At 39.5% G+C, this 27,631-nt stretch overlaps 1 protein-coding gene and 5 non-coding genes across 6 annotated transcripts in view; 5 read left to right on the forward strand and 1 right to left on the reverse strand.

Moving 5' to 3' along the window:
* Positions 1–27,631, reverse strand: part of LOC102215562 (contactin-associated protein-like 4) — a 134,784-nt gene that overhangs the window by 34,185 nt on the left and 72,968 nt on the right. Inside the window, exons 8-13 of the mRNA XM_005740771.2 lie at positions 25,238–25,505; positions 24,954–25,103; positions 20,589–20,760; positions 7,633–7,739; positions 5,756–5,875; positions 3,710–3,910 (exon numbers count right to left, since the gene is read on the reverse strand). Of these exons, the coding sequence (XP_005740828.2) occupies positions 3,710–3,910; positions 5,756–5,875; positions 7,633–7,739; positions 20,589–20,760; positions 24,954–25,103; positions 25,238–25,505 (1,018 nt within the window). The remainder of the gene's footprint in view (positions 1–3,709; positions 3,911–5,755; positions 5,876–7,632; positions 7,740–20,588; positions 20,761–24,953; positions 25,104–25,237; positions 25,506–27,631) is intronic.
* Positions 13,713–13,795, forward strand: trnal-uaa (transfer RNA leucine (anticodon UAA)). Its single transcript has one exon. It is a non-coding gene; the product is annotated as a tRNA-Leu (tRNA).
* On the forward strand, positions 14,899–14,981 carry trnal-uaa (transfer RNA leucine (anticodon UAA)). The gene has a single exon. It is a non-coding gene; the product is annotated as a tRNA-Leu (tRNA).
* Positions 15,269–15,351, forward strand: trnal-uaa (transfer RNA leucine (anticodon UAA)). The gene has a single exon. It is a non-coding gene; the product is annotated as a tRNA-Leu (tRNA).
* Positions 17,920–18,002, forward strand: trnal-uaa (transfer RNA leucine (anticodon UAA)). Its single transcript has one exon. It is a non-coding gene; the product is annotated as a tRNA-Leu (tRNA).
* Positions 18,438–18,520, forward strand: trnal-uaa (transfer RNA leucine (anticodon UAA)). The gene has a single exon. It is a non-coding gene; the product is annotated as a tRNA-Leu (tRNA).

The following is a 27,631-nucleotide window of genomic DNA, read 5'->3' on the forward strand; positions in this document are numbered from 1 at the left end:
TTGTTTGTTTGTTTGTTTGTTTTAATCAATTTTAAATCATGCTTTTTATTTGTTTTTGTTTCTAATGTCTCTGTAAAGCACTTTGAATCACCTTGTTGTTGAATTGTGCTATACAAATAAACTTGCCTTGCCTTCTACCACCAGTAGCAAAGCATTTTGTTTTCAATTGTTTCAGTGAGAGAAGATGCTGTGATTTACTTGAAGTTTTGGAGGAAACTGTAAAGTTGAACTTTTTTGTAATCGTGAAAATAATATACTGCATAGAGTAACAGTTTAGTTTTCTTTGTATATCCTGTCAGTTATTGTTCTGATAAGGAAAATTGGAATTGGCTAAAATCCACATCCTCAATTCAAAGATAAAAATCATAATCGGCCAAGAAAAATTCACTCAGTGCATCTCTAATATCTAAACTACAGCTAGACTGCTTACACATTGGGAAATGTCAAAGTCTTCCATTTCATAACTGGTATAATTTTCCTACACTAACAGATATTCTTCCTGTCAAATCAAAGAAATGTTTATCTTTATTCTCAAAGACTGAGCACATCTTATTTAACTTCAGCCTGCTGCTCTCAATGCCAGCCCAAATTACCTGACTGCAACTGATGCACTTCTGCAAATCCTTTACTCAAACCTCGGGAAATATCAGAACTCTCACTACAGCATGCGTGCCTTCTAAATACAGGCTTTTTACTTTTAATTTACCATCAGTCTAATTCCTCCTTTTAAAAATAATCTTCAGAAAACTGGGAAAACCTGTGGAGATTCCAATGCTTGAAACAGACAAATCTCACTCTTACAACAACTGTTTTCACTGATTTCAATAAACGGAGCCTAAAAAAGAAGCAGGAGATGGAAAGACAAGGTTTTGCATTTGGAATCTTGTAGAGGGTGTTTTTGATCAAATTAAATTGGATATTTTTGTTCCTATGCAAGTGTCCGGTTCTATAAAATCATGAAATTCAAAATGAAACAACAACTAGCCTGATTATTTTGTGATAAAAGCATTTTACTATTCTCTGTAAATGACCTTCAGCTTTAAGGGGGATCCTCCTTTAAGAGAAAATAATCTCTTTTTGAGACAAGATTGTTAGATTTATTAGCTTTCTTTAGTTTTCCTAGAATTCTGGAGCATCTGCAAGCCGCTTTGTCACCCAGCAGCACCTTTAGCGTTGCATGACTTAGAGTCATGTCTGCTGTCATTGATATCTGCTCTGTTCTGCAGGGAACAGTCTTATTATTGGTCTCCCAGCCTTAGTTTTTCCATGTAAGTACATATAAGCGCAGGAGGTGTGACCATATTGGTGGGAAAAACCTAGAAGAGAGTCGTCAAAGGAGCTTACAAAGAAAAGCGTCTGGACTTCTTTAAGTTAGAAGTCCAGACGCTTTTCTTTGCAAGCTCCTTTGACTACGATGACCTGGATGACTGAGAACCTTCACAGACTAGAAGAGAGTCAGCAAAGATAAATTACAGCAGAAAAAAAAATATTAATCTCACTTTATTTAAATTATACTTTTTTATTTAAACACTGCTGTGAGAACAGCCTTGACCTGTACCAGAATCCCCTGCAGTCATTTGACCAATCGAATGACTGTAGAATCGCTTGCAGTCATTTGATTGGTCATTTTAAACCCACTAAGTATTATGTGGGAGTTGTAATGTCATGAATTATTTCAAACTTTTAAAAGAAAACTGAGTCTCAAAATTTTAAGCACAATTTTCAAATGCAGGCTAAGATGTTGCCATTTGCACAACACATAACTTATTGCACTTTCTTTGGATGCCATATTGTGCCCAAGATGGACTGGGCTGTGAGAAAATAGAGTGCGGCATGGAAAGAGCCCACATGATCCTCCAAAGACAAAGCTAGTGTTTGAGGCGGAGGGATGCTTGCCAGCTTCTAACCCTAACACTGAATATATTGTTTTTCATATTGAGGACGATGACAGTATAAGCTGAAATATGTATTTCACATTTTGAGAGAGTGTAGGTGGAGAGATGGCGAGAGGGTGTTTGGAGATGTCTCTGCTGAGTCAGCACTCCTTTATTTTTCCCAGGGAGTGCCAGAGAGTTTATAGTGGAACTTCTATTTCTCCGCTCATTCGTCCTTTTCGACCACTTTTCCCACTTTCATCCATCATTCTATTACCCACCAGACCAAAAGTTTCTTCAGTTTCTTTCCCTTATATACTCCATTATAGGTCCTGAATTGATAAAAACTTTCAAGACTCCCACTGATCTGCATTGGATGGGTAGCAATCAAAAGACAAAACTAAACTGTTTATCTGGTTAGCTGAGACACCTGACGGACATTTCTGAGGGTCAGTCGGCTTCGTTACTACAGGCTGACATTTCTTGACCACTTTTGGGTTGTTGAAAGGACAAAACTCAAAGGACTTCTTCTAAGTAAGTTTGAAGTCCACATGTGAGCAATATTTTACATTTTCTTTCTTAACCCTCTCAATGCAGGCGTTGCAGATTTGCAACAGTTAAAAGCTAACAACCTGATTACCACACATACATATTTTATGAGTTGTTTTTACTCAGAAGTATCACTGCAGGTATTCTTTTGTGCATTAGCAACAAAAACTTAAGTTGAGCCTTTTTTTGTTTAGTTTTTTTTGGAAAGCTTTAGAAAAAGATCAGTTTGCTAGGTTGCCCCTCACAAGCATCGCATTTCATCACAATTTGCCGTGAAACCAGCGTTTGATAAGTTAAATCAATGTTTTTAGTTTTTATTTCTCAACACCGAACAATGTTCGGGTGCTCTTTTACACAGACTCTGAAAGGATAAGCTGTTGAATCCACTGCTACTAAAACTAATTTAATGCAACTTAGGGATCAAAGTAATTGTAATTCTGTTTCTAATACTCACCGCCTCTGAGTCAATGCAATCACAACAAAACACATGAACAAAAAAAGAAAACACTAACCCAACTCGATACTCATTCCAAAAGGGGGAGGTTTTTAACAAATCCTGAACAATCAATGTTTCTGAATCATTTGTGAAAGACAAGAAAATCCCTGCAACCAAACTAAGTTTGAAGAAAGGAGTGAAGTAAGTTTGTTGTTCTCTGGCTGAGAGTGAGAGTATGATGTGGTGAGCTCCAGGTGAACAGAGTCAGCCTAATCAAGTTTTTATTGATTTTTTTCTTTTTGACCCAAACACATTAATTAAAAGCAAGTTTTTGTCTTATTTGTCAGTTTTTTCTTAACACACATCAAAGGAAAAAGCAAGTTAAAACCTCAACGCCAATATTTTAACTACAATTTAAACATTACAGGGATGAGGATTAAATAGGATGTTTAAATAGTGAGAATTACTGAAGTTTAACGTACACAAAGAAAATTTCAGCAGCAACAGATAACGCAATTCAAGTTGTCTAAGATAAAGCTGTCAGAAACTGAACCGATAAACTAGTATCTATTTTCAGAGAGGGAAATACATAGTCAATATCAAGCACTGAGAACAAGAAATGTTTTGCCTCGCAGCAAATGGGAAATGAACAGCGAGCCAAGGAGAGGCAGACTTCATGCTACAGAAGAGAGTTTAGTGTTTGCAGGTTGAAAAACATTTTCATAGCTATGTGCTTTTTTTACACTGCAACACTTCCAGTTGTTCCAGCTGAGCAGCATCAGAATAATCATTTACAGAATAATAAAGAAAGACATATAATGTTATACTGCAACTAACAGCAAATCTTTACCCAAAGTGTTGAGGAGGCGGGACTTCCTGCAGTGGTAGGACAGTTCCTGTTCGCAGTGCTCTGACTGGCTGATGGCAGCCAGCAGCTGCTCCTCTTGAGATGAGTAGTCGAAGTTAACCGAATGCTGGGACACAGCCGGAGAGGGTCGCACTCGGGTCAGCTCAGTGTTGTTGTGCAGGAGCACCATCCATGTGTTTTCCTCTGGTGGGAAAGATGAGCGTGCAATTTATACTCATTTATTATTATTACAATAAAGCTCTACTGCAAAGTTTCTTTCCTAGAATGTGTACCATTTAAATACCATCTAAGTAGCCAGACTGTGAAATTAGCAATATATGCATGATGTAACTACACAAATAAGCCTGTGATGGAAGAAAGTGAAATGGATGACAATTATATTTCTGCTTTTTAGAAAATAGCACAGATTCAAGAGTCGTCTACTTTCGTATAGATATACCTCCATTTTGGTCCTTTTGTTTAGTGTCGTGGAGTGGCTGGAACTTATTCCAGTGTAAGATGCGTCATGCAGACAACCACAGACTCCCACATTCACACCTACAGCCAAGTTTGAATCGCTATTTAATCTGTCAGCGTACCCACAGGAAGAACAGGTGAACACAGAAGGACTCGAGCTGACCGGAGTTTTTAGCCACAAAATCTTTTGCTATGATGCAACAGAACTGATGAAGCTGCCCTTTCATGCTGGATCTTCATATTTTCCTTAAGCGCTTCGCTTTCGAGTTTACTGCAGCGAATCATCTGCTTCCATCTCCCGTGATCCACTACCATGCTCTCCTGTCAGAACAACCCGCTGCATGTCCTCCTTCACTACATCCATGAACCTCCTCTGTGGTCTTCCTCTTTTTCTTCTTCTTGGCAGCTCCATGTTCAACTACTGCTGTGCAAAATATCTACTATACCTTTTCTGCGCATGTCCAGACCATCTCAACCCTGACTCTCTAAATTTCCATTCAAACTGCTCAACTTGAGCTCTTCCTCTGATACTCACTTCTAATCCTCTACCAGGAGAGAAAGACAATCTTAGCATTTTCAACCTTTGACTCCGCCTCCCGTCTTTTTGTTAGAGCAACCATTTCCAAACAATATACCATAGCAGGTCTCACCACGGTCCTGTAAACCTTCCCTTTCATTCTTGCTACTATTCTTTTAACAAATAACTGCCCTTTTGATGCTACGTGGAAAAAAAGTAAAATGTCAAATTTTAGAAGCTGGAGCTTGGGAATGTTTTACTGGAAGAAACAGGAACAGATCAATCATCCAAATAGTTGATCTAAAGTATTTAATGGTCATTTGATCTTCTGCAAACCAGCCAGCTGATTCATCGGCTAAGTTTTGCAGTTATGTTTTGTTTTTAATGTATATTTGATGTATAAATGTAAAGTGGTGACATGAAGGCGCAATGGTTATCAGTGCTATTAACTGCTATAAATTTCCCAGTCCTTCAATAGTAAATGTTTGACCTTGTTTCCTAATGTTTATGTCTAACGCTATAATTGACGAAACATAAAAAGTAATACTTTTTTTTTTCCATTTCTTTATGAGTGGGTGATTTCAGCTCAGCTCACTCTGTGTGTGGATTTTTCATGTTTTTCATGCTGCTTCCAAACACATGCATGTTAAGTTAGTGTGTTACTCCTATTCTTAGTGTTAGCCTTGCAATCGCCCAGTGACTGATCTAGGCGGTAAATTTTCACTTTCCGTCAATGAGTTGGACAAAGATAGAAAAGTAAAAACAAAGAACTAAGTAAGCATGTGATTCAGAGAAAGGTAAAGAATGTTATCAGAGTTCATTTATATGATTACACAAAGGGCATGAAAGATTGAGTGAAAGAGAAACAGGAGGAGAGGGAGTGATTGAAGTCTAGGATGAAATAAAAAAAGATGAAGGTGGACAATAATGGGGATCTGGGTGTGATAAGCGGGGACATCATTTAAAGTTATGTCATCATCTCAACCATAAAAAAGGTTCAGTGATGATGGGAGGCAGGCAAGGTGTAAAAGCATGTGTGAGTCTGTGTGTGTCACCTGTCATGTTGCAGTAGACCAGCTGTGGTTTGATCGGTCCGCTGCCATCCACGTCAATATAAAAATGTCCTGACGTGTTGCCGTTGTGTTTGTATGCCTCGCAGGACTGTTCGTACACAGCTGGGAGGAAAATAATGAGAACTACATCAACACGCTGACCCACCGGAGCTGCGAGGGGATGAAGATCACACACTGTGGAGGATTACTATGCTGTGGGTGCTGCTTCATATGTATGTATCACAACTGAATCAAAGTCATGTGATCAGAGAAAAAAAATAATCGGAGGTTCCTTTTCTGCACCGGCATCCCATAAACTAAAGTTTAATCCAACTGGAGATGACAGTAATGACTGATGGGAATACACAGCCTCAATAAATTTAACTTTATCAGACCTTCTCACCTCTTTCTCTGTGTCTCCATAAGTCTTCCTCTCATCTCCGTCTCAAGCACGCAACAGTACATCTTCTGCAGTCAAAGATTCAAATCCATATCTGAAAGTTCCCACACTCTGCTCTCCTGTTTATCTCGCTTCTTCTCCACAGCTAAAGGCTTTTTATTCCTCACACTCCCCGAGTGTGGTTAGAGACCAGTTTTCAAAGAAACATCAGAAATAAAAATGAGACCATAGGTGAACCGTGTGGGAAACTCTCCTTGTTTTAGTCTCGAGGATTTGACTCGAGGCATTCAGCACACAGCCACTAAATCTCACCTGCAAGCTCAACTCACTGTCACGGTTTTATTTATTTATTTATTCCCTCTTTGGTATTTTAGTCACAGCTACAGTCTCATTAACCTCCATCATATCACCTTATACACAAAAAGGCATTATAGAGAGAAAAGATGTGCAGGTAATAAAAACAGATCTCAGGGGACACCTCATTTAAAGTTTGATTCCATAATAAAGATTTATGGACATGCAAGCAGTCAGAAGACCACACAAGAGTTTTCATCTTCCTTCAGATAAACAATATTTTCTAAGCAGGTATTTGTCAATATTTATTCTCTAACAAATACTTATATTAATTTTAAATTACATACTTTTATTCTCAGACTCTTTCTACAGCAGAGTCACAGTTGAAGATAGTTCTTATTTGTCTTATTTTGAGCATTAGTGCAGTTAATGCACCATCAGAGACAAGATGCTCAGCTCTCTTCGACTTTCCTTCAAGTGATCTTTCTTTTGGCCGGCTGAAAATCTGAATGGCAGGCTTCTGGGGCTTCCATACTCATCACATGTTAGTATGTAACAGGTGAAAGGATTGTAAATAACACAAATCAGGTGTCAAGAATCAGTGCTTTAAACCTGGTCAGCAGGAAGCGCCTTCCTGAGGTGTACAAAGTCTGTTTGTATAGAGGTCTATGGGGAAATGACCCTCAGCTTTCTTTAGTTAGAGTCAAAAAGGGGGATAATGTAGGGTTTACTTCAGAGTGGGCCTCCCTCACTGACAAGTGGTACCATATGAGTGTGCAGGAAGTAGCAACAGCAAAAAAAAAAAAATCAATTACATACATAGCTGTGTACCACCCTTAGAGTTTACTTTGGTTGTCACACACAATAGCGACAGGAATCACAGTTTTGTGTTACCAATGTAAAATGTTGGATATAACTTAATATTGTAATTAACTTAATAATTTTGACTGAACCAACCCACCCAAGGCATTTTTAATTGATTTTATTTGCCATTCCCCTTCCCTGTTTTTCCCCCTCCTAGTTAAAATTATTCAAGATGAAAAACATCCTCATTATCTTGCTTGACACGCTATCTGTTCCTCATTTGCATTTCATCTGTCCCTCTTACCCCTCCCCCCATCTTTCTCCATTTGCCCTCACTTGTTGTACTTGTCATGTGCTGATGTTTAGCTGTCAGGTGACTCACAGCTGTGGCAGGTTGCTCCGCTGTAGCCGGTGTCAGAGCAGTTACAGTGAAAGACGGTCCAGGATTGGCTGCAGCGGCCACCGTGTTCACAGCGACTGGGAGAACACCTGAGAGAGAGAGAGAGATATGTATAAACCAGGGGAAGAAATCCCAGTTTCCATCACGTTTTTGCAAGTAAAGAGACCATATCAGCAACAGGAAAAAGCACCATGCTGCATTCATTTTGATTAAAGCATTTTAATTAAGAGCAGACTGTAACGTGTAGCTGGAGAGAAGATCCTGATGCAGGATGCAGATGCAGACAATACTGACAAAAAACACCCCAAATGACCAATTGGGAACAAATGTTTTTTTTTTATTGTTATTTTATGTTAATTCAATAAGCAGAAAAAATAAATGAATAAATAAATAAACATAATCGTGTGGAACAGTAGGAAACCCCAGAGAGTGCAAACAACAATCTGACAAGGACAAGGGGAAAGAAAGAAGGGAAACACAAGTGAAATCAAACGGGAAAAAAAGACAGAAAGCAACAGAAGCAGGACGTGAAATCACTACAAAATAACCTTCAAAGCAAATCACAAGACAAGTAACTACCATTAAGACACATCTAATAACCAAACACAGAAAGAAAAGAAAGAAAAAAAACACTAAATGAATAAATAAACTAACAGATCCCACGAGAACCATGACAAAGACTAACAGAACAGCAGCACCTTGAGGAAAAAGGAACATAATGTGTTTCTGCTGCTGATCTAGCAACCGAGCATTTAAGTGTTTGCCTTGTAAACTTTACTTTTGTATGGAAGAAATAAATGACAAAAAAAGATCATTTCAGTTTGACAGTGAAAAATAACAAGATTAATGTGTTACATGGGGATCTACTGTGCTTTTCCCCCATTTTCTGCTGTATACTGTCACAGATATTATAAGGAAAATGGTCAAAGTTTCAAAATAAAGGGGTCAGTTTCAGACAGAATTTTTTTTCTACTATTGATTCAGTTTGATGTCAACAGTGATCAGAAATCGTTTGCTTTTGTCTGACTAATTCTGCTTGAGACTGTTATTATAACCCATGAAAAAAAACATACTTATATATATGTAAACTAGTATGTTTTCCCTCCACACAGTATTTTGTTCTGCAGCAGTGTAAAACACTCATCAGACCATGCCACCTCCTGTGAGTTATAAGAGCAATTTAAAGGATAAATGAATAATCTGAAGATAGCATACACATTATTATACATTATATACATTATTCACAGACATAAAGAGTGTATGGAAAATAAATCTTTCCGAAGTATCAGTGCAGCTTGAAGCTGATGTTATATTAACTGCACCCAAATATTCATTTCAATGCTCCTCTAAGGCTGGGGAAGTCTCCGAGTTAAATTATTTACATGTTGTTGTATAATGTGTGCCTTGGTGTCATTGTAATTTACTGGCATGTAAATGCACTTTGAATCTTGGCGTCACAGATCAAAAGCGTATATTGAGAAGAAAAACAAACAAACATAAAAAACACCATCATTAAACTAGCTCTGCTTCAAAAAATTCACCTTTTCATTTCACAGAGGAAAAAGGGTTTTTGCAGATGTTCGAGGTCATTTATCCTAAGACTCTAAATCCACCTAATGTGCTACTAAACAGCAGTGAAACGACATAAAACTTTTCAATCATTTCCAGTATCGGTTTTTGTATTTAGGTACAATCTGAGATGTTGCTGGGTTAAAAAGAAATTGACTTCCTTATGCTTAATGGAAAATATCCATTGAAATACCTTTCCTCTGTGATATCAAAAGAATAAATTCATTACTTCACAGACTCGTGCTTTAGATTTTTCTTTCATTTTATATAAAAGGAAAGGTTTTCCAGTGAACAGAGGATATCTTTTCGTTTCTTCTCAGCGGCAGATCTTCTCTGACTGCTGCAAGACTGTTTGAAGAAGCTCCATCAATGACTCCAGATCCCAGGAGACTTTACTGAAGCTATGTGTGTTATTTATAGATAAATATCATACTGCTGTAACCATCATGACACCAATCCTGTGAGGGAGGAGGAGGGATGGAGTGGACTGAAGGAGGCAGGCAGAGACCGTAAAAATCTTAAGTTTCTGCGCTGGAAATGAAATCACTAAACTCCGACATTTAAAAACTCTGCTCCCTTTGACGTGTGCTTTCCCCTTCCCCTACATTTATATGATCTACAGTGGATATGTGTGCACTTTATAAGAGAGTTATAAACTGCCTGTGCCATGACAAATATTGTAGAGACTGTAATCATATTTACAACTTGCGTCAATGACTCCAGATCCCAGGTTTTTGTTTGTTTGGATCATCGTGCTTTTACAATTTTTCCCTGACTTGTTGTTTGCAATGTTTGCAAATGTGACTCGTGATTACTTTCTCCACTGTGGGAGATTTGTTGTGATGAAAGGCAATGTGTAATTTATTATAATAAAACAGAGCAGTTTGTTATTAGAAAGCAAACGTCCACAACTGCGAAGAGCAGAATATTTTGTCACATGATGGTAGAAGGTAAAGGTAAGAAAACAAGTGAACGTCACTGTTACGTTCCCCTATAAAGTCCAAGGGATGTGGTAAAGTAACAAAAAATATCCAGCTTAAAAAAGTCGACAAGGAGGCAAAATTGTTAAAGGTTATTTAATTTGAATTGATTAATAAATCAAAAGAGACAGACACGCCGCTATCAACTTTTAAAGAAAGAAAACAAAACCCAGGAGTTGGTCTCTAAACTGAAAAGTCACTGAAACACACTCCTCTCCACAGAGCAGGAATATACAGCCACCCCACACACAGCTCACTAACTGCAAAACCAACAAGCCTCTCTGGCACCAGAGCTCACCTTTTCTCTGGACTTAAGTGCTCCATCTTAATTGCTGAGTAGAATCAGCTGTGCAAAAAGGGTGGCGCCTAAAGCAGGAGAGACGGCAGGAACATCCACACAAGGCTAAATTCACACGAAGCCCTGCTGAGGCTGTAACAGTCGCAGATAGAAAACTATGTTCTCTGTTTGTCTGAAGATTTTCTAAAGCGCAACTGGAAGAGAAAAACGTTGTCGGCAACCATTAAATGAGCAACTTGTGAAGTCAAAATAAAAGATTACTTCAGCTGTGAAATAATCCTACTAACAGTTAAATGATCATGTTTTATGTAGTTATAAAAACTTGCTCTTAACTTTTATTAATTTAGTTTCTCTTTGCTTCTAAGTTCTGTGATAAGTTTTACTTTTATGAAAACTCAAAAGGCTGTACATCTTTCTGTATCTTCTTTGTGCGAGGCTTCGTTTTGTTTTATTTAAGCTGAAAACACAAATCAAGGCACTAATTGCTCTTCTATTAATGACGTGGCTGAAATGGCTGAATATGTCATTATAATATGTACTGTGGCATAATCCATTCTTCTGGGTATTTCTGAACTTCTATCAGTTTATACACTACAGAAACATTGCTGTTGAACACTGCAGAAACATAATTCATACTTTTATTTGTTCACTGGCCCTGAGACTCCAACTCAGATATTTTCAGTTTCCACCAAAATGTGATGGCATGACTGGGACACAGTGTTGTTGCCATGGTTACTCAGGAGGTTACTGAATCAATAATCCATGAGTTGTATTAGAAGGTAAACAAATATGTAAATCCTCTGTCTTATTTGTCTCTTCACTCTGTTAACATGGCCCATAGATTATACCCAGATTATGTTTATTTTCCATAAATTGCACATAAAAGATGAGTATAGGCAATGTGACATCATGTATTACTGTGTTTAAGCCTTAACACTGGCATTTCGGCTGTTGCCATCTTGTTATTTTGGAGCCAGAACCAACCTTATTTTGAAAAGACAGATGAGTGATAAATTACCAACTGCTCCACAGAATGTAAAGTGTAACACAAAGACACAGATACCCATTACAAACTTTAAAACATAATACCAGAACGCTGATAAAAATTGAGCATAGATTTCGAGGTCCAGTTCACTGACAGAAATCATTGAGTTGACGCAGTTTAGCCTGTCCTGGCACCCACGTGTCACTCAAAGAGGACAACACTCCAAAACTGCATAATTTTAAGTTTTAATAGATCAGTTGGGTCACTTATGTAAACCCTGGATAAAAACGTGTTTATTCCACTTTAAATTTGGGCATTTTGTCATGCGACCTCTCATGGACTACCTACGTGTCCAGGCTGTACCCCTGTCATTTACTCAATGGCGGCTACGGCAGGGTCCAGCCCTCCTGAATCCCTGAATTGGGTAGGCGGTTGAGGAGAGGACTAACGTTAACATGGGAGTCTAGAGGGATTGACTCACCTTTGAAACCAGCCTGAAGTGGCCATTTAAGGGCCTGCATTTTTTGACATTTTCACACAGACTCTATTTTTCCAGCCCCACAGGTTGATGGTACCAACCTTTTTTGGTTAATAGCGGTATATGCAGTGATATAAACTTTAAGAATAGTATTAGTGGTGTTTTGCAATTAGGTTCAATTTTCAGCATTTTTTCTCAGCTTGCTTGAGCATTGTCTGTTTGTATTTGTTACTCTGGTGTGTTGAGCTCTCAAACCACTGCACAACAGCAATCTTTGAGACAGATACCTCAAAAACTGTGCTGTACCTGAGAGAAGTTAGAAAATATATGTGACAGATTAAAATAGCCATATAAGCTGCTGTGTCTCTGCTAACCCACATAAAGGAGTAATGTGACCTCATTCTCTTGAGATAAAGACACAGAGAGGACAACAGGAAACGATGAGTAACAGTGTTTTTATCTACACCGGTTGCTTTCCATCTGTTCCACGACCGGCTGGCACCTCCAGGAGGTTTGACACAAACACAAACACACACACACACACACACAAAGACAATTTTAAGTCAGCGGTGGATGCAGCGCTCGGCAGTATGTGCAGGCTTTGAGCAGTGTGTTTTTCTCTTCTATCCTAAACGTACATTTCAGTGTGTGAGTTTACTTATGTAAATGTATGTGACAGTGTTAAACTGTGTGTTTGCCCGAACACAGGCAGAAATATTTAAGAGAAAACAGATGACTGCACAGAATCTGCAACCTCGCCTTTATTTAGATAAAAGCCCTAACTCAGCAGCCTGTCAGCCTGCAACAGTGTGATTTTTTTTTTTTAAAAACAACCTCCATTTATCTCTATACTACTTTAATCTCAGAGTAAGCTGGAGCCTTGAAGATAAACCACTTAGCTTTTACTTTAAATTCACATTTCCACTTTGCTCCATTCCTTTATTTTACACAGTATATTGAGTGTTTGTGCATGTGAGTCAGTAGCAGGGAGGGTTTCAGGAACGTGACTGTTGATGCAATCAGACTCAGTGTGTCAGTAGTGTATACTGTACATGATCTATATAGATGCTTTTGTCTGACTGCTGATGAGCTTCGAATTCAATGCGGCTTTTGCTGAAATGAGAAGTCTATACACGTCTTACATGTGCATGCACTCAGGGGTAGCAAACAAATATGAATTACTGAGAGCCTGTGAGGAGATGAATGTGTGAAATTGTTTTGCGCTCTGAATCACTTTCGCAATTTTGTTTAAATGGTCTAAAACATTCACTATCCTAAGAAGGAGCCCTCACACTTAGCTCACACTGCAATATGAGATGTTAGTGATTCGGTCAGTATCATATCGTTAGCTTCATAGCATAAGTGCCTAAGTCATTTTTTTGTGATGACATAGGCAGACGGACAGGATGATGCAGCAGTGGTAGGGGAGTAAAGTTAGGCAAAAATCTCAATTTGACCAAAAAATGACTTAGGCACTTATGCTATGAAGCTAACGATATGGATTCTATGAAGGGCCTCAGTGGTTTTGTAAGACAGTTCAACCTGTTATCCTGACTCTTAAAACCATAAAGAGCCCAATCACAGTTGTTCTTTGCAAGGTGCAGCTTAAAGTTTCCAGGAGTAGTTTGGATGAGTGGCACTAGATTAAAAGACAGATATGCAACAAAATTCAAATTTCTGGCACCGCAGAAGGTATAACTTACCTTGGTATAAGTGGAACATGATTGAAATACATTTTCGTGTGGGCAATGTACCAGGATGGCCGAGTGGTTAAGGCGTTGGACTTAAGTTCCAATGAGCAGGTGCTCTCGTGGGTTCGAGCCCCACTCCTGGTATAATTTGGTACCAGATGTGTAGTAAACTAAAGTACCAATGAATAGTGGAATTGTAAAGCACTTTGAAGGCCCTGAAAAGCGCTATATAAATGCAATCTATTATTATTAAACTAGAAGTTAACGGTGGACTAAATCACAAGTTAATGAGTATCTGTGTTATATTAAAGGAAGACAATGAGAAAGGTCTTTTGGCCAATGATATATATCTGCTACACACAGTGATTTTTACTATATGATATCATATGTTACCTTCTCAAGTAAATGTTTTGTAGTGGATCTCCAAAAGTTGATTCGTAGCATTTTCAGTAGGAGAAACGTTTCGTCACTCATCCAAGTGACTTCTTCACTCTCAGCTGACTGCAGGTTTCCCCGACCTTATAAACATTACATTTGCATAATGACTGAAACCAGCCCACTGAAGGAGCAGTGGGCTGGGAGGTCAGTTCCTTCATCATAGTTATGCAAATTCTCATGACCATTGATCAACAACCACTGATCAAAGGCCATGAGTACCATTCACAGAGAGTTGGGGAATGGCTGCAATCGCAGTATTACAAGAGGGCGAAAGATGTACCCTCAGGCCCCCTCCTTGATTCAGAGATGGTCTTTCCCTTTTAACGTAAATGGCCTCCTTGACTCCGCATTCAAACCAGCGTTCCTCCCTGTCCAGGATGTGTACATCCTCATCATTGAAAGAGTGTCCACTGGCCTGTAGGTGTAAATATACTGCAGAGTCCTGGCCTGACGAGGTAGCTCTTCTGTGTTGTGCCATCTGCTTTGCCAGAGGTTGTTTGGTTTCCCCGATATATAAATCCTGACAATCCTCCTGGCACAACAGCGTACACTATGTTACTCTGTTTGTGTCAGGGGACACAGAGCCACAGAGACTCTGTGTTTAGAAAAAAATGCATCTCAACTGTCCCGATACTCCTGACACGTACGGGATCACTACAGGTTTTTGCTTAGGCAGCTGTTGTCCTTCTCTCCTGGATTGACTGGCGCTTTCTTTTGGCGCCTTCCCAGCTTTAACAAAAGTCCAGCTGGGATAACCACATTTACTCAGGGCCTTCTTGATGTGATGTTAGCTGTCCTCAGGGGCAGATACCAGGATGGCCGAGTGGTTAAGGCGTTGGACTTAAGTTCCAATGAGCACATGCTCTCGTGGGTTCAAACCCCACTCCTGGTACATTTTGGAATCCCATGTGTGGTAATCTGGAAGTTATCTGTGGGAACTTACTTGCGCTTCCTTCTGCATGTTAGTAAGTAAGTGTTGTGTTAAAGGAAGACAATGAAATGCAGCTCAAAAAGCATTACTTCATCTTTCCTTGGCCTAATGATATATATATATAGTGATTTTTACTATATGATATCATATGTTACCTTGTCAAGCAAATGTTTTGTACTTGATAAAAAGTTACGTATTTCTGGGTTTGTTGGTCACGATCGTGACAGACTATCATTATGTGAGCAGACACCAGGATGGCCGAGTGGTTAAGGCGTTGGACTTAAGTTCCAATGAGCACATGCTCTCGTGGGTTAGAGCCCCACTCCTGGTATACTTAAATAACTCACATCATTTGCCCTGTTCTTTGCCAGAAAGAACATTTATAATTAGGGTAATTGTTCCTGTTATTACTTTGTGTATCATCAACACAGAAGCCAATTGTTTCTGCTACACATGACTTACTCTACAGATCTGAGATGACTATAAATTACTTTTAGAAAATGAAAACTTGGTTTGCTGTAACAAAGTGGGATCCAATGAGCAAATGCTCTTGTGAGTTCAAAAGCAACCCCTGGTATCTAATCTGAGTGGTTAACGTTACCACAGTAAACTGCAGTTTAATACATGCATGAAGGCCAAGGAAAACAATGTAATGGCTACTAACATGAGCATAAACTCAAATATCCTTAATCCTCATTGTGCGTGTATAACATGTCTGTGTGTGCATCAAGTTTACAAAAACACACTGAACTCACCAGCCAATTGCGTTGCTTGTGGCCAAAGATAAGTGATTAACGGAGAGTAAAGAAGGCTTCAGGGGCAAAATACTAGATAAAATATAAAGTGTCCCCTCAGGCAAGTATTTTTCCAAATTGACAAAAAGAAAGGGATCTCACAGCTGTCGACTACATTGCTATGAGTTTTAGTCACATCCATCATGCAGGTATAATCACTGGAGTGACATTTTAATCAACAGGAATGCAGCACAATGTGAAAGTGAAAGCAGTGCCCTGTTGATTTAATTATGTGTTTAGTTTTTTTTTCATATTTTGATGTTTCTTTGAATTTTGGTAAATATGGAGGACCAGGTCAGTGTTCAGATAAGGTTGTAAACAAGATGTTTACAACAACAGAATATTCTGCTGCAGGCATAATTGCCTCCACACTGCAGTTTTACTGGTTTTCAGTAAGCTGTGCTTTTTCTAAATAGCTATACTGCACATATGTTAGTGTCATGACACTCTAGCAATGTTTTAGTTTACTCCCTGGTTGTGATAACACATCCTTGGTTGCTTGGCAACTCTTCTTGCAGTGACAAGAGCAATCAAGCTTGAAACCAAGTTTATCTAAGAAAAAATAGCCATCAGTTTGCTTATCACAAACAGACTTGTACATATTCAATATCAGTCAAGTAAACACTGAACCATAAACAATCAATAATGCAAAAGACAAAACTATGTCCAGATGAGCAGATTCAACTTTCTGTGATTCATCTTGTTACGGCCCTGTTCACTACATTTAAAGCTACAGTCCTTGCCAGGACTGTTACAGTGTAACAGCTGGCATGACATGTATCAGGTCTTGTACATCACCAGGCTGTACGAGACCTGAATATTTAAGATGTTGGACTCAGATGGGTGTGTACCCATGTGGATTTAGGCCCTACTCTAGCTATCACAGATATTCTTGAGGACAAAACAGTTCTTTTTGAATCTTTGACAGCTTTTCAAGTCAGTTGAAAGTTGGATAATTTTCTTGCTTTACGTGTTCAGCTGATGTCTGTAAAAGCAGGCTCAATCTTTCATAGCTCTAGGTGAACAAGCCTAAATATGATCTTCCACTGGTATGTAGACACCTCACCAGAGATGACCTGGGGGAACAATTCCATGTACTATATATAGTATGTGGTATTGTTAGATATGAATACATGTGGGCTGCATTTAATCATACAAGGAAACACCAAAATAAACAAAAAACAAAAGAGTAGGCAAGGAAATCTCTTCCAAGGTTGTGAACAGGCTGGCTGAGTAGTTACGGTGTTGTACTCGAGCTGCTTAAAAAACATTTTAATTGTGTTGCTTGCAGTTTGAAGTGTTGAGTATAAAAAACATGGATGCTTCTATATACTTCTATAACAGTCTCCTTTATATGGAAGGTGTGTGTGGTGTGACCCATTTTTCTTTATATCTCACAAGTACGATTGTACAGTAGAGGCTATGGTTCTTTTTGTTTTTTGTCCTGTTCTGTTCCTGCAGCCAGAACTGAGCAGGAGCTGAATTCTCATGAAAAATAATCTGATAAATGTGAGAAAAGAAAGGTATTTAATTAAACCAGCTGGAGGAGATCCTCTTTCTCTGGTGAAAATATGTAGCTGATGTCTGCAACTGTATTCCCGGACGCCATATCATATATAAGTGTGTGTTTTCTGGTTTTTGCCAAAAGGAACATTCATAATTATGATAATCGTTCCTCTTATTGCATTGTGTAATTAGTGTATCATCAAGACAGAAGGCAATTGTCTCTGTTGTGCATGACTTACTCTGCCGATCTGAGAGGACTATAAATTACTTTTAGAAAATGGAAACTCTTACACTTCTCAATGTCTTTCTGCATCTGCCGTATGCCCTGCCATATTTGCCTTTAATATTTACAACAATTAGACCTCTTTTAGCCATCCTGGTGACATAGCTTGCACTAGTAAAACCATTGCTAATTATTGGACATTAAACTGAATTATTGTGAAACTAAACTGGAATGGTTACAGTGCCATACTTAGGGATGACATTTCACTTTTTTGTGTGTGGATGACTGATGGGATTTCATGTCAGAAACTTAAAATCCCTCCTCAGAGTCAATCTCATATATGCCTTGATCAAGTGCATTGGAAAGTTATATAGAAACCAGGATGGCCGAGTGGTTAAGGCATTGGACTTAAGTTCCAATGAGCAAATGCTCTCGTGGGTTCAAACCCCACTCCTGGTATTCTGTGCTTTAGTGAAGCTTCACATAACCCTTACCTTGTGTAACAAACCTAGCAATAGCACTCTCTGGTAAAAAAAAAAAAAAAACATAGCTAAGAAAAACTGAAGTCATTTGCATAATACAGATATCATATAATAGTGAGCATCATCTGGTTGTTATAAAAAGAGCTTTTGCAATAATTTTTCCTACACTGTTTTGAGACCAGTTTTAAATAAGACAGTGTTTTTAAAGTTTCCATAATGCTTGCAGTGTTTATAATGTCTAGCAAAGCCAGTTTTCATAACTACTGTTTTCCTAGCTTTGGCTGTATGAAGATACTGGGGCTATTCCTCCAGTAAAAATACCTAGCTTGCATTGTAAAACTGTAGTGATTGGCTTACATGTAACACGCGCTTACATCTACTTGGCCATCCTGGTAGTTTGCCCAAGGAAACTACCAGGATGGCCGAGTAGTTAAGGCGTTGGACTTAAGTTCCAATGAGCACATGCTCTCGTGGGTTCAAGCCCCACTCCTGGTAGAGTCAAATTTGCTGTCCATGTGGAGTTCTGATTTACTTTGGTGTTAGTAAAAGTAGTGACTATATCCAAAAAGTTACAGTGATGCCTTAAGTTCCAGTGGGTTCAAATCCCACCCCTGTTAGAGCAGCTGTATTCACTCATTAAACCTTAGAGGAGGGGTGTCTAACTCCAGTCCTTGAGAGCTACTGTCCTGCAGCTTTTAGATGCATCCTTGTGAATGAATGGCAGTCTACCTAAAATCAAACTGATTATATCCAAGAATAGAAAATATATGTCCGCTAGCATTTGTGAAAATGTAGCATTGTATGGTTTTCTTTCAACAGGTCTGATTTGGATTAGTTCATATTCTTGGATTTTGGCCACTGAAGATGCCAAAAAGCTGAATTATTCCATTAGTACAATGATATTGGCAGATGTGAACACTGTTGTGTTTGCATTCACTACAGCTCCATTATGTTCCCATCGTCACGCACACCCACCAACCGAGGGTGAACATTTCTCAAAGGCTGCTGCAAAACACTGAGCTCTCTTGGGAGGAAATAAATTATTTTACCAGAAAAACAATTTCAATCTGTGCCAAACGCTATTCACTGAACCCTCCCTGAGTCTCCCTGAATATCACATCCATACACCCTGTAGGATCAAAGCACCAAACACAGAGAACACCAGGTGATCAGCAAAAGTACCCGGTGTATTATGTGTGATGCTCAATTCCTTCTCTAGCTCATAAAAGATGGAAGAAAGCAAGAAAATGATGGTGCTAAAAGCGATAATGCGAACAAAAAATAATAATAAAAAAGGATGAAAGGCAGCAGCCAAAATGCTGTATATGAAAGATGACAAATGTTACAAAATGCTATCCCTCAAAAACCAAACAAAGAACCACACCAAGACTGACTCCACCTACAAGCAGGCTGAATAGACAGTTTTCAAAGGTTGCCATTCAGCTTGTTGAATGTCAGGAATAGACTCAAAAGAACAACAAATGAATACAAGAGGCAGGAGGAGCTGCAGGTGCACTACCGATAAGAGCTTTAACACTGAACACATGTTCAATATCCAATTTTTAGATCTTGCTCTCTTTAGAAGTATTGCCTTTCTTTTTATGTTTTCTTTTACTCACTGCTTTTACTTTGTATTTTACACTCTCAGTTAGACCTTAGGGACCAATATTGCTTGGTTTGGAACAGGGACAGATGTAGATTCGTATTAAAATACACCATTTCATAAAGTAATCCATGTGTTTGAAAACTCAGGTATGTATTTACTGCAGGGCATTTTTACATGCGCCCCCTTACTGTACCATTAAAGACATTTTTCGTCAACCCGCCTCTATAGCTAGAAAAACTATTTAATTGACATGTACTCCTATTATTAAACATGGTCTACTTTACTGTGTGGAACAACAATGATTATGGTTTCCAGTCATTTTATTATTTTTACTGTAATTCATCCCTTTGAACTTTATCAAGGCTTACGCTAAGGGTATCGGCAGATGAATGCGGATTCAGGCAGCTGTAGCCATGGGCTGTCTGCTGCGCTTCACCTTTGCTAATTGGATTCACTGAACTGGACCCCTTGAACATATTTGTGGCCGTGGTGCTTTTTGGAGAATTTTAAATTAAACCAAGAAGCCCGTGTACCCTTTTGGGTTAATAAAATGTATTGTTATATTACTTAGAAGTAATTAGCTGCTACGGGTTTATGTGTGACAACTCCTCGATGGGATGACGGAGTGAGTATGCAATGAGTTACCAACAAATTGTAACTGACTATATTATTTGTGCATATGTATGTACAAACGCCCCAGACAGTCAAGGAAAAAGACTAGCATGTTTTATTAGCTAAGGGGAATGTGTGTCATGCTTGTGTATGTGTACAGGATGCTGCAGTCGATGACAGAGCCACTCCATCACATTATGGCTAAAATTAAACATGAATGCTTATCCAAGCAACACAGCGGTAAGGATTTCTGCATCGGTGTCGGTGCGTCTCAGTGTCAATGACAGCGAGGGTATAAAATGATTTAATCTGAGCTCAGTGAGACGGGTTTCTGCTGGTGCTGACCTGTCAATGATGCCGCACATGTCGATCTGCAGCTGGCTGTAATTTCCCAGCAGTCTTTGCTGCACCTTGATCAGGTCGACTCTCTGGTTCTCCACCGTGAGTAGACGCATGCAGCCCTGGAAAGTCTCGAAGAGGTTTCTACATTCCTCACTGTGCTCTTCAGCAGGACAACCTTGATGGGAAAGAAGTTTTATCAGTTAAACAAAAAGCCAAGACAACACCGATGAGATTATGCTATCCTCCAAAGAAAACAACAGGACAGGCCAAGTGCACAAGGTGTTAACAAGACCAGTAGTTTGGTTTTAAAGTTTAGTGGTGGTGTGAAAATTACATGTATATTGCAGGAACTTTCAGACTGGCTTTAAATGTATAAATGAAAGCTTTACAGCATGCTTGTGAAGTGAAAACATGTAGCACAAAGCAGTAAAAACTCTGCTTCACACACATTCGTACCAGTGAAAATAATCTGTAAAATTTAAGTGAGACCGCTGCCTTACTAGTGCATACAGGAGACAGAGCACATAACACCCACTTGCTAGTGAATGTGCCCAAATATTAGTTGCTCTGTTCTTATATCAACACAATCCAACATCACACGCCCTTTGTCTTACAGAGCTGGCTGGTTAAAGATCAGTTAATATCTCATCTGCATTGAACACTTCTGTTCTGCATACAGCTGTCTTAGGTAAGTCCTTAAGCCGTTTAGAAAATGTCAGAACTGCAGCGCATGAGTAAAATGATGAGTGAGAGTAAAATGAAGTCAAACTCTGGTAAAAGGTCTTCTACCACATAAAGAGTGGTGCTGTTATTTGTGCTTTTTTCTTGTACTCCTCAGTGCCTAAAATCCTGCAAATGTGGACCAGAGTTCACTCCTTTCCCTTTAACACACCTTGGATTGTGTGCACTATTGAGTGCCTCCTAACCGAGAAAAAGGAAGTTGTCATGTTTAGTGACTGGGAAAAATATTAGGTTGGCATAGCATGAGTTGAAAAGCAGTTTGAAAAAGGAAAAAGGGGACTCTAAAAGAAAGTTAGACAGGAAATTGCAGTGCAATAACATCAGAGAGGTGTAGAGAGGAATGAACATCATTACTGGCTTCAAGCAGAAGAGAAATCAGCCGTTTAAGATGCTCTGCAAACGGATTTGACCAGTTGCTCCCGCCAACCTCTGCCAGTCAAGCCTCTTCGCCATCACCACCCTCACTAAGCACCTTCTACACCAGCTTCTCCTCAGCTCTTCTTTACAGTGGATTGGGTGAGAGCTGAGCTCAGGAGGCAGAATTCAGGGAAGGCGGAAGACCGTGGTGCCCGGTACTCTGGCACTTAAAGACCGTGTGTCAAAGCCAGTGGAGCCTGCCTGTGCTATCTTCAGCCTAAGTCATTGGTGCAGGAGGAAAACATCATGTCTTATGCCAGTAAGGCAGGGCAGCTAATGATGATTAATCACTACAGAGCAATTGCTCTCACTTCTCAAATAACAGAGATATGATATGGGGAGTGGGAGCCCCATGAGACCACAACTCCAACATGCACTAGAACCATTACAGTTTGAGTACCAGGGGAACACTGGTGAGGATGACCTGGTCTTCTCATGCAGTTAATAGCGTTCATAATACTGATGGTTAGTCTTACGGGGATCATTTGCACCTTTTAATTGGCTATTTTATTGCTTCATATCTATCTTTAAATCATATGAAAACAGGTCATCATTTTTGTTGTTGTCCACTTACTGCAGCTAGCGCGAGTAAATGTGTAAATGTGCGAGAGTGCACTTGCAGGATGATAAAAAAGCCTAAAGCTGTAAAACACAATGCTAGACTACAATATTGCTGAGCAGAGGGAAAACAAAGGAGATGAGATTTTTAGGCAGCGAGGGAGGCAGTGGAGTATGAACAAAAGGGGGAAAGGGAGGGAGAAAAAAGAAAGAGAATGAAGTGGATTGCAGCATGAGGCAAGGACAGAGTAAAGAGAGACAAAAGCAAGATGAGAGAAAGAGTACACTAACTGTATGATGCAATATACACATCTTCTATATAAACATAGCTATGCTCTTTTAAACTGTATTGGAACAAGCTGTTTAATCCTCTGCCTTTAAGCCAACTTAATCGGACTGACTTCCCCTCGTTAACAGAAAATCTGAACAACAGATGGGTGGAACTGTTGTGTGCCAGAGATGACCATATTAGGGATATCCAACCTCTCACTGAAATGAGAATGTGGACCAGTCTAAAGCATGCATGAGTTTTTGGCATGTAGGGTGTACTTGCACATGCGCTGACCTCAGCATTTGAAACTGAGCCATGTTTAGTATGAGCATCCATCCTTGTAAGTGTGTTTATATCTATATCAATAGCCCACTTGTGCCTTCTTGTTCTAGTAGCCTACTTCTCATCAGTGTGTCCGGGTTCTTCAACATCCGGGCAACATCCAAGCTGGTATGGTTTCAGTTTTCTGTCTTTCGCTCATGTCTGAGGTAGGCTTGGATAGCATGGGGGGGGTCTAGCCTAGGGACCCTTGTTGGAAACAGGAGCTGGAAAGAAAAGCATCTAGACTAGTTTAAGTTTCTTGAAGACGTTTCACCTCTCATGCGAGAAGCTTCTTCAGTTCTAAGACCAATTGATGGATTTTAGTCCCAGATTTTTTTGGGAGTGACCCTATAATGTTCATGGACCTACTATTGATCCTCCGCCGAATCTCACCAGCCAAGGTGTGTAAACAGGTGTGGGTCGCTATCAGCCAAGGTTTCAGGTGAACTCATTGTGAGACCTTGCCTCACCCAGTCATGTGACTTACTGAGATCAAATGACTCAAAATGTGAGTGAGCGTTAAGGCATCTGGGAAGGGATCTCAAAACTGGATTATAGATGGCAGACAGTTGTAAGCGACCCCCTCTGTTCAAAGATGGTCACTGGCATCCTCGAAAGAGTGACCTTCATCCTTTAGATGCAGATGTACAGCTCAGTCTTGTCCTGTTGAGCTTCTTGAAGAAGCTGAGACCTCTAAAAGTTAGGTAACAGCACCTTGACTGCCATTAGGTATCAGGATGTTGTTGCCTTAGACCCACTGTCAGACCCTAGTATGTTGGTGCAATAGGTCCAGGGTTCCTCCTGGTGCACCACAACGCCAAATGTGGTGACAGTATGCAGGCAGTTCGGGGAGGATACCACTGAGTGCCAATTCCAATGATTCACTCCCAACCCCTGGGAGTCATTTGGTACCGGTCCATGAGAGTTGAGGCTCGGGTGTGAAATTTATGGTTTTCAGGGTTTTTATCGATAACTCGGTTTCCCTGGGTCTTTTCCCGTGTTGTAGTTGTGTGTCTTATTTTGAAAGAAATATTTATGCGTTATCATAGCGACCAGAGAACATTAAGGGGGAGAGGGGGAGGATGTTACTCTCAATGTTGTTGGTGCATTTCAGGAGGACGCTGCTAATAAAGTTACACAATTACACAGTGAATTTGCGTTTATTATTATATTTACAGAATACCACAGTTTTTGTCTTGGTCGTATCTTTTTTTTTTGTCGTATTTATCCGTGACACCTTACAGGCCGGTCCGTGAAAATGTTGTCTGACATTAAACCGCTCCGTGGCGTAAAAAAGGTTGGGGGCCGCTGCAATAGAGCACTTCTGGGACGTTACATTTCGGTCCATCTGATGCCACCAGTTTGCACCTCAGACTATCCAGAAGCTTGTTGATGTGCTGGTTCAGAGCTGGGAGGAGATTCCCCAGAACACCATCCATCATCTTATTTGGAAAATGTCCCAACATCGTCAGGCATGCATACAACCACCAGCCTGCTGCATCATTTTTTCATTTTGATTTTCAGGGTGTCTTTGAATTCAGTCCTCTGTACGTTGATAATTTTTATTTCCATGAAATGATGTAGTATCATTTTGTTCCTCCCGCATTACTCAATCCATATCAGTAAAGATATCAAGGATGATTTATTTTCCACACTAGTTTCTGATGTACTTTGCCATTCAATTTATTATACGAATCAGGATTATGCAATATTTAAACAGATATGAGATTGTTCGCTTTTATTCTCAGCTTCCTGAATTTAATAAGAACACACCCACACAGTCACGATGAAGGAGGTTAGCTGTGTATGTAGTGTTAAACACCTCAAAGATTATTTTTTCATGAACATCTAGCTTTCCAGAGCAATACTTTTAAAATCAGTTTTCAGGGGATCTTGTAACTGAATAAGAACTTTAATTACAACCAACAGAAGGAACAGAAATCTTCTAATTGCTTTTCCAGTTAATCTAAGCATAGATATAATATGTAGAAACACATATACTTAAGGAATTTCAAAGTTTCTTAGTTTATAAAAGCCCAAAAGCCTGAATTCACTCTTACCACCAAAGAACAGTTGACTTTCTGCGGTGATGGGAAATGAGGGAGCAGCATGAGCAATGCCCCCTTCTCCTTTATCCACAGAGATTGTCAAGCGACCGCGTCTGGCTGTAAAATCCACTGAATGCCACTGACCATCATTTAGAGCAGCACCTGAGAAAACAGCAGGCGACAACCCTAATGATATTTTATTTCTTTTTATTTTAAAAACAGTATTAAAAACATAAATCAGTAAAGGGTTGACACATGAAAGGTTAGGATTTCATTGTGCAGGTTTATACACTGACCTGCGCTGAGATCCAGCACCACTGAGCCACTTTTATGGATCATCAGTCGGAGTCTGGCATCACTCAGATATAACCAGACCATGCCCTCTTGTTGAGGAAGGCTAAAGGTGAACAGAAGCCCTCCCTTGTTCCACGTCCTGAACTGGAATCCGACAGACACACCACCCGGCGAGGACGCTGTAGTCCCGGGCAACTGGAGGAAGCTCTGTGGCCCGGGGAACGTCAAAGCAACGGAAACTGGCTCAGCACAAGAAAAGGTCACATTGCCCTGAGAGAGAAACATGAAGAGTGGAGAGTGGGGAGATGGGAAGAAAAAAAATGATTACTGGTGAGATAAAACAACATAAAACATGAATATTAATCAGCTGCTGAGGGTGTGTCGCTGTGACCTTGTGGCGCAGCGATCTCATCAGCAAGTCTCCTTGAATATAGCAATATAGCAATGGCTCCTAACTAAAAACAGCAATGTCACCCATCACAGAGCTGTACAGGGAGGTAGATATGCATATGAACAGTGCTATACAGGCATTTCCACTGCGGCCCATTGTTTTGAGTAGTGGTAATGACACTAGGTCCATTGCTAAGGCTGTAGCAGTTATATAGTACAGCCCCTGCTCTCTTCTGGGAATATCAGCCTGCTATCTTTATAATGCTCTGGAAACACAGATGACATCTAAAAGCCCTTTGTAGAGCTGTTAAAGTGATATATGAAAGTATACGGTGGAGAAAGCTTCACCACTGCAAAATAAAAAGTAAAAAGTGGGCTATAAAATTCCCCAAAAGCCATTTACTAACACATATGCACAACCAAAATACTCCACATTACTGTTGCCGTGCCTTTAAGAAAGGCTAAAAGTGCTCTCTTTATCAAGACAGACTAGAACAGTGTTAATACTCTATTACTATGAGATGTATGGAGCTCTTGTAAAACAGCCTCTATTAGACCTTCAGCCATGCATGTGAATCTCTGAACCATTTTTACCAAGACGTTTTGCTTCTCTGCTCTCTCATCCTAAACTGTAATGAGAAACCATTTGTTACAAAATGGTTCAGAGTTGCTCTCCACTGAGTTCGCTACACTTATTGTCATTGGAGAAATGTTTTTTTTTTTCTTTTTCTAATGATAAAGGCGAGGAAGGGCTTACTAGAAATCTAACCACCATCAAGGCTCCTCTGTCTTCTCATCGCTCAGTCTCCTCGTTAGGAGCTCATTAGCATCATTAACCAGCTAGCAGCGCCGCTGCCGGCATCCACATAATTTCCCAGTGGTGCTCTGAGGATGTGAACATGTATGAACACACCTGCACGTACAAACACATTCATATACTCTCGAGGCTAACCTGTCGTTATTTATGCACGCGGAGGATTGGTGAGTGCTGGATAAGCAGCAGAGGAATCTGCCTCGTGCTGTTTGTAGGGATTTCTTAATAATACTAATAATCAAGTCACTAAAAGAAAAAAAAACTGAGTCACGAGTCTGCAGTTTATACTTTTTTTTAGTGCCTCCGATCTAGCTATTGATGCTGTGTTTTCTCTCAGATATAAAACCCACAGAGCCTGGGGAGTTTGAGGAGCTAAACATCAAAGCACAAAATCAGTCGTCATCACACTATATATATATATATATATATATATATATCAACCCTCTCGATGCACTGATCAATAAATTATCAGAGTGTGTAAAGGATGGATTAAGCTTTAAGAAAATAGAACATGTCTAAAGATAAATATAAGGAAAGCTGTACAGCTCACACATGGGTCATTCTGCAAAGCATTTACCCCCTAAAAGTCTATTTTCTTTGCTAATTGTGGTCTATTGACTTCACCTCACAGAAAATTTGTTTCACAGAAACAGAACACTGTTTCCCAATAATCTTTCATCTATTGGGAAATAGATGAAAGATTAGTCCATTTTTCCAGATTCTTGAGATGCTCAGGAAACCTCAACCAAATCTTCATCAGGTATCAGGTTACTCTGCTAACTGTACACACTAATAATTGTTTCATAATGCTTATGTCTTTAGAATAAATTTATTTTTCTTCCAATTGATTACGACTCCTGAAGAAGAAGCACAATTAAAAACATCCATAAGTCATGTTTAGCTTTTCCTACTCTCAACTAATTTAAACTTCTCAGCCAACAAATTGTTACAGTTATCTTATCTAAACCATTAGATGTAACACCACCCTCTCCTTTGCTAATAGTCTGCTCAGCTATTAGCCCTGCATGTTGCAGATATTTTATGCTGTAATGTTGTATCTCTTTCTATTTTAGGAAGGCAAGAATCAACACAGTTTTGCAAGATACCCAGCTTAAACCATGAGTAGCCAGGGTTTTGTTTTTACATTTATTTAAGCAGAGGAAGATGTCTTGGGTTCTAATCTTTGAACATA

This window comes from Pundamilia nyererei, unplaced genomic scaffold, assembly GCF_000239375.1.
Source record: "Pundamilia nyererei isolate P.nyererei 1_Seehausen unplaced genomic scaffold, PunNye1.0 scaffold00103, whole genome shotgun sequence".
Taxonomy (NCBI): domain Eukaryota; kingdom Metazoa; phylum Chordata; class Actinopteri; order Cichliformes; family Cichlidae; genus Pundamilia; species Pundamilia nyererei.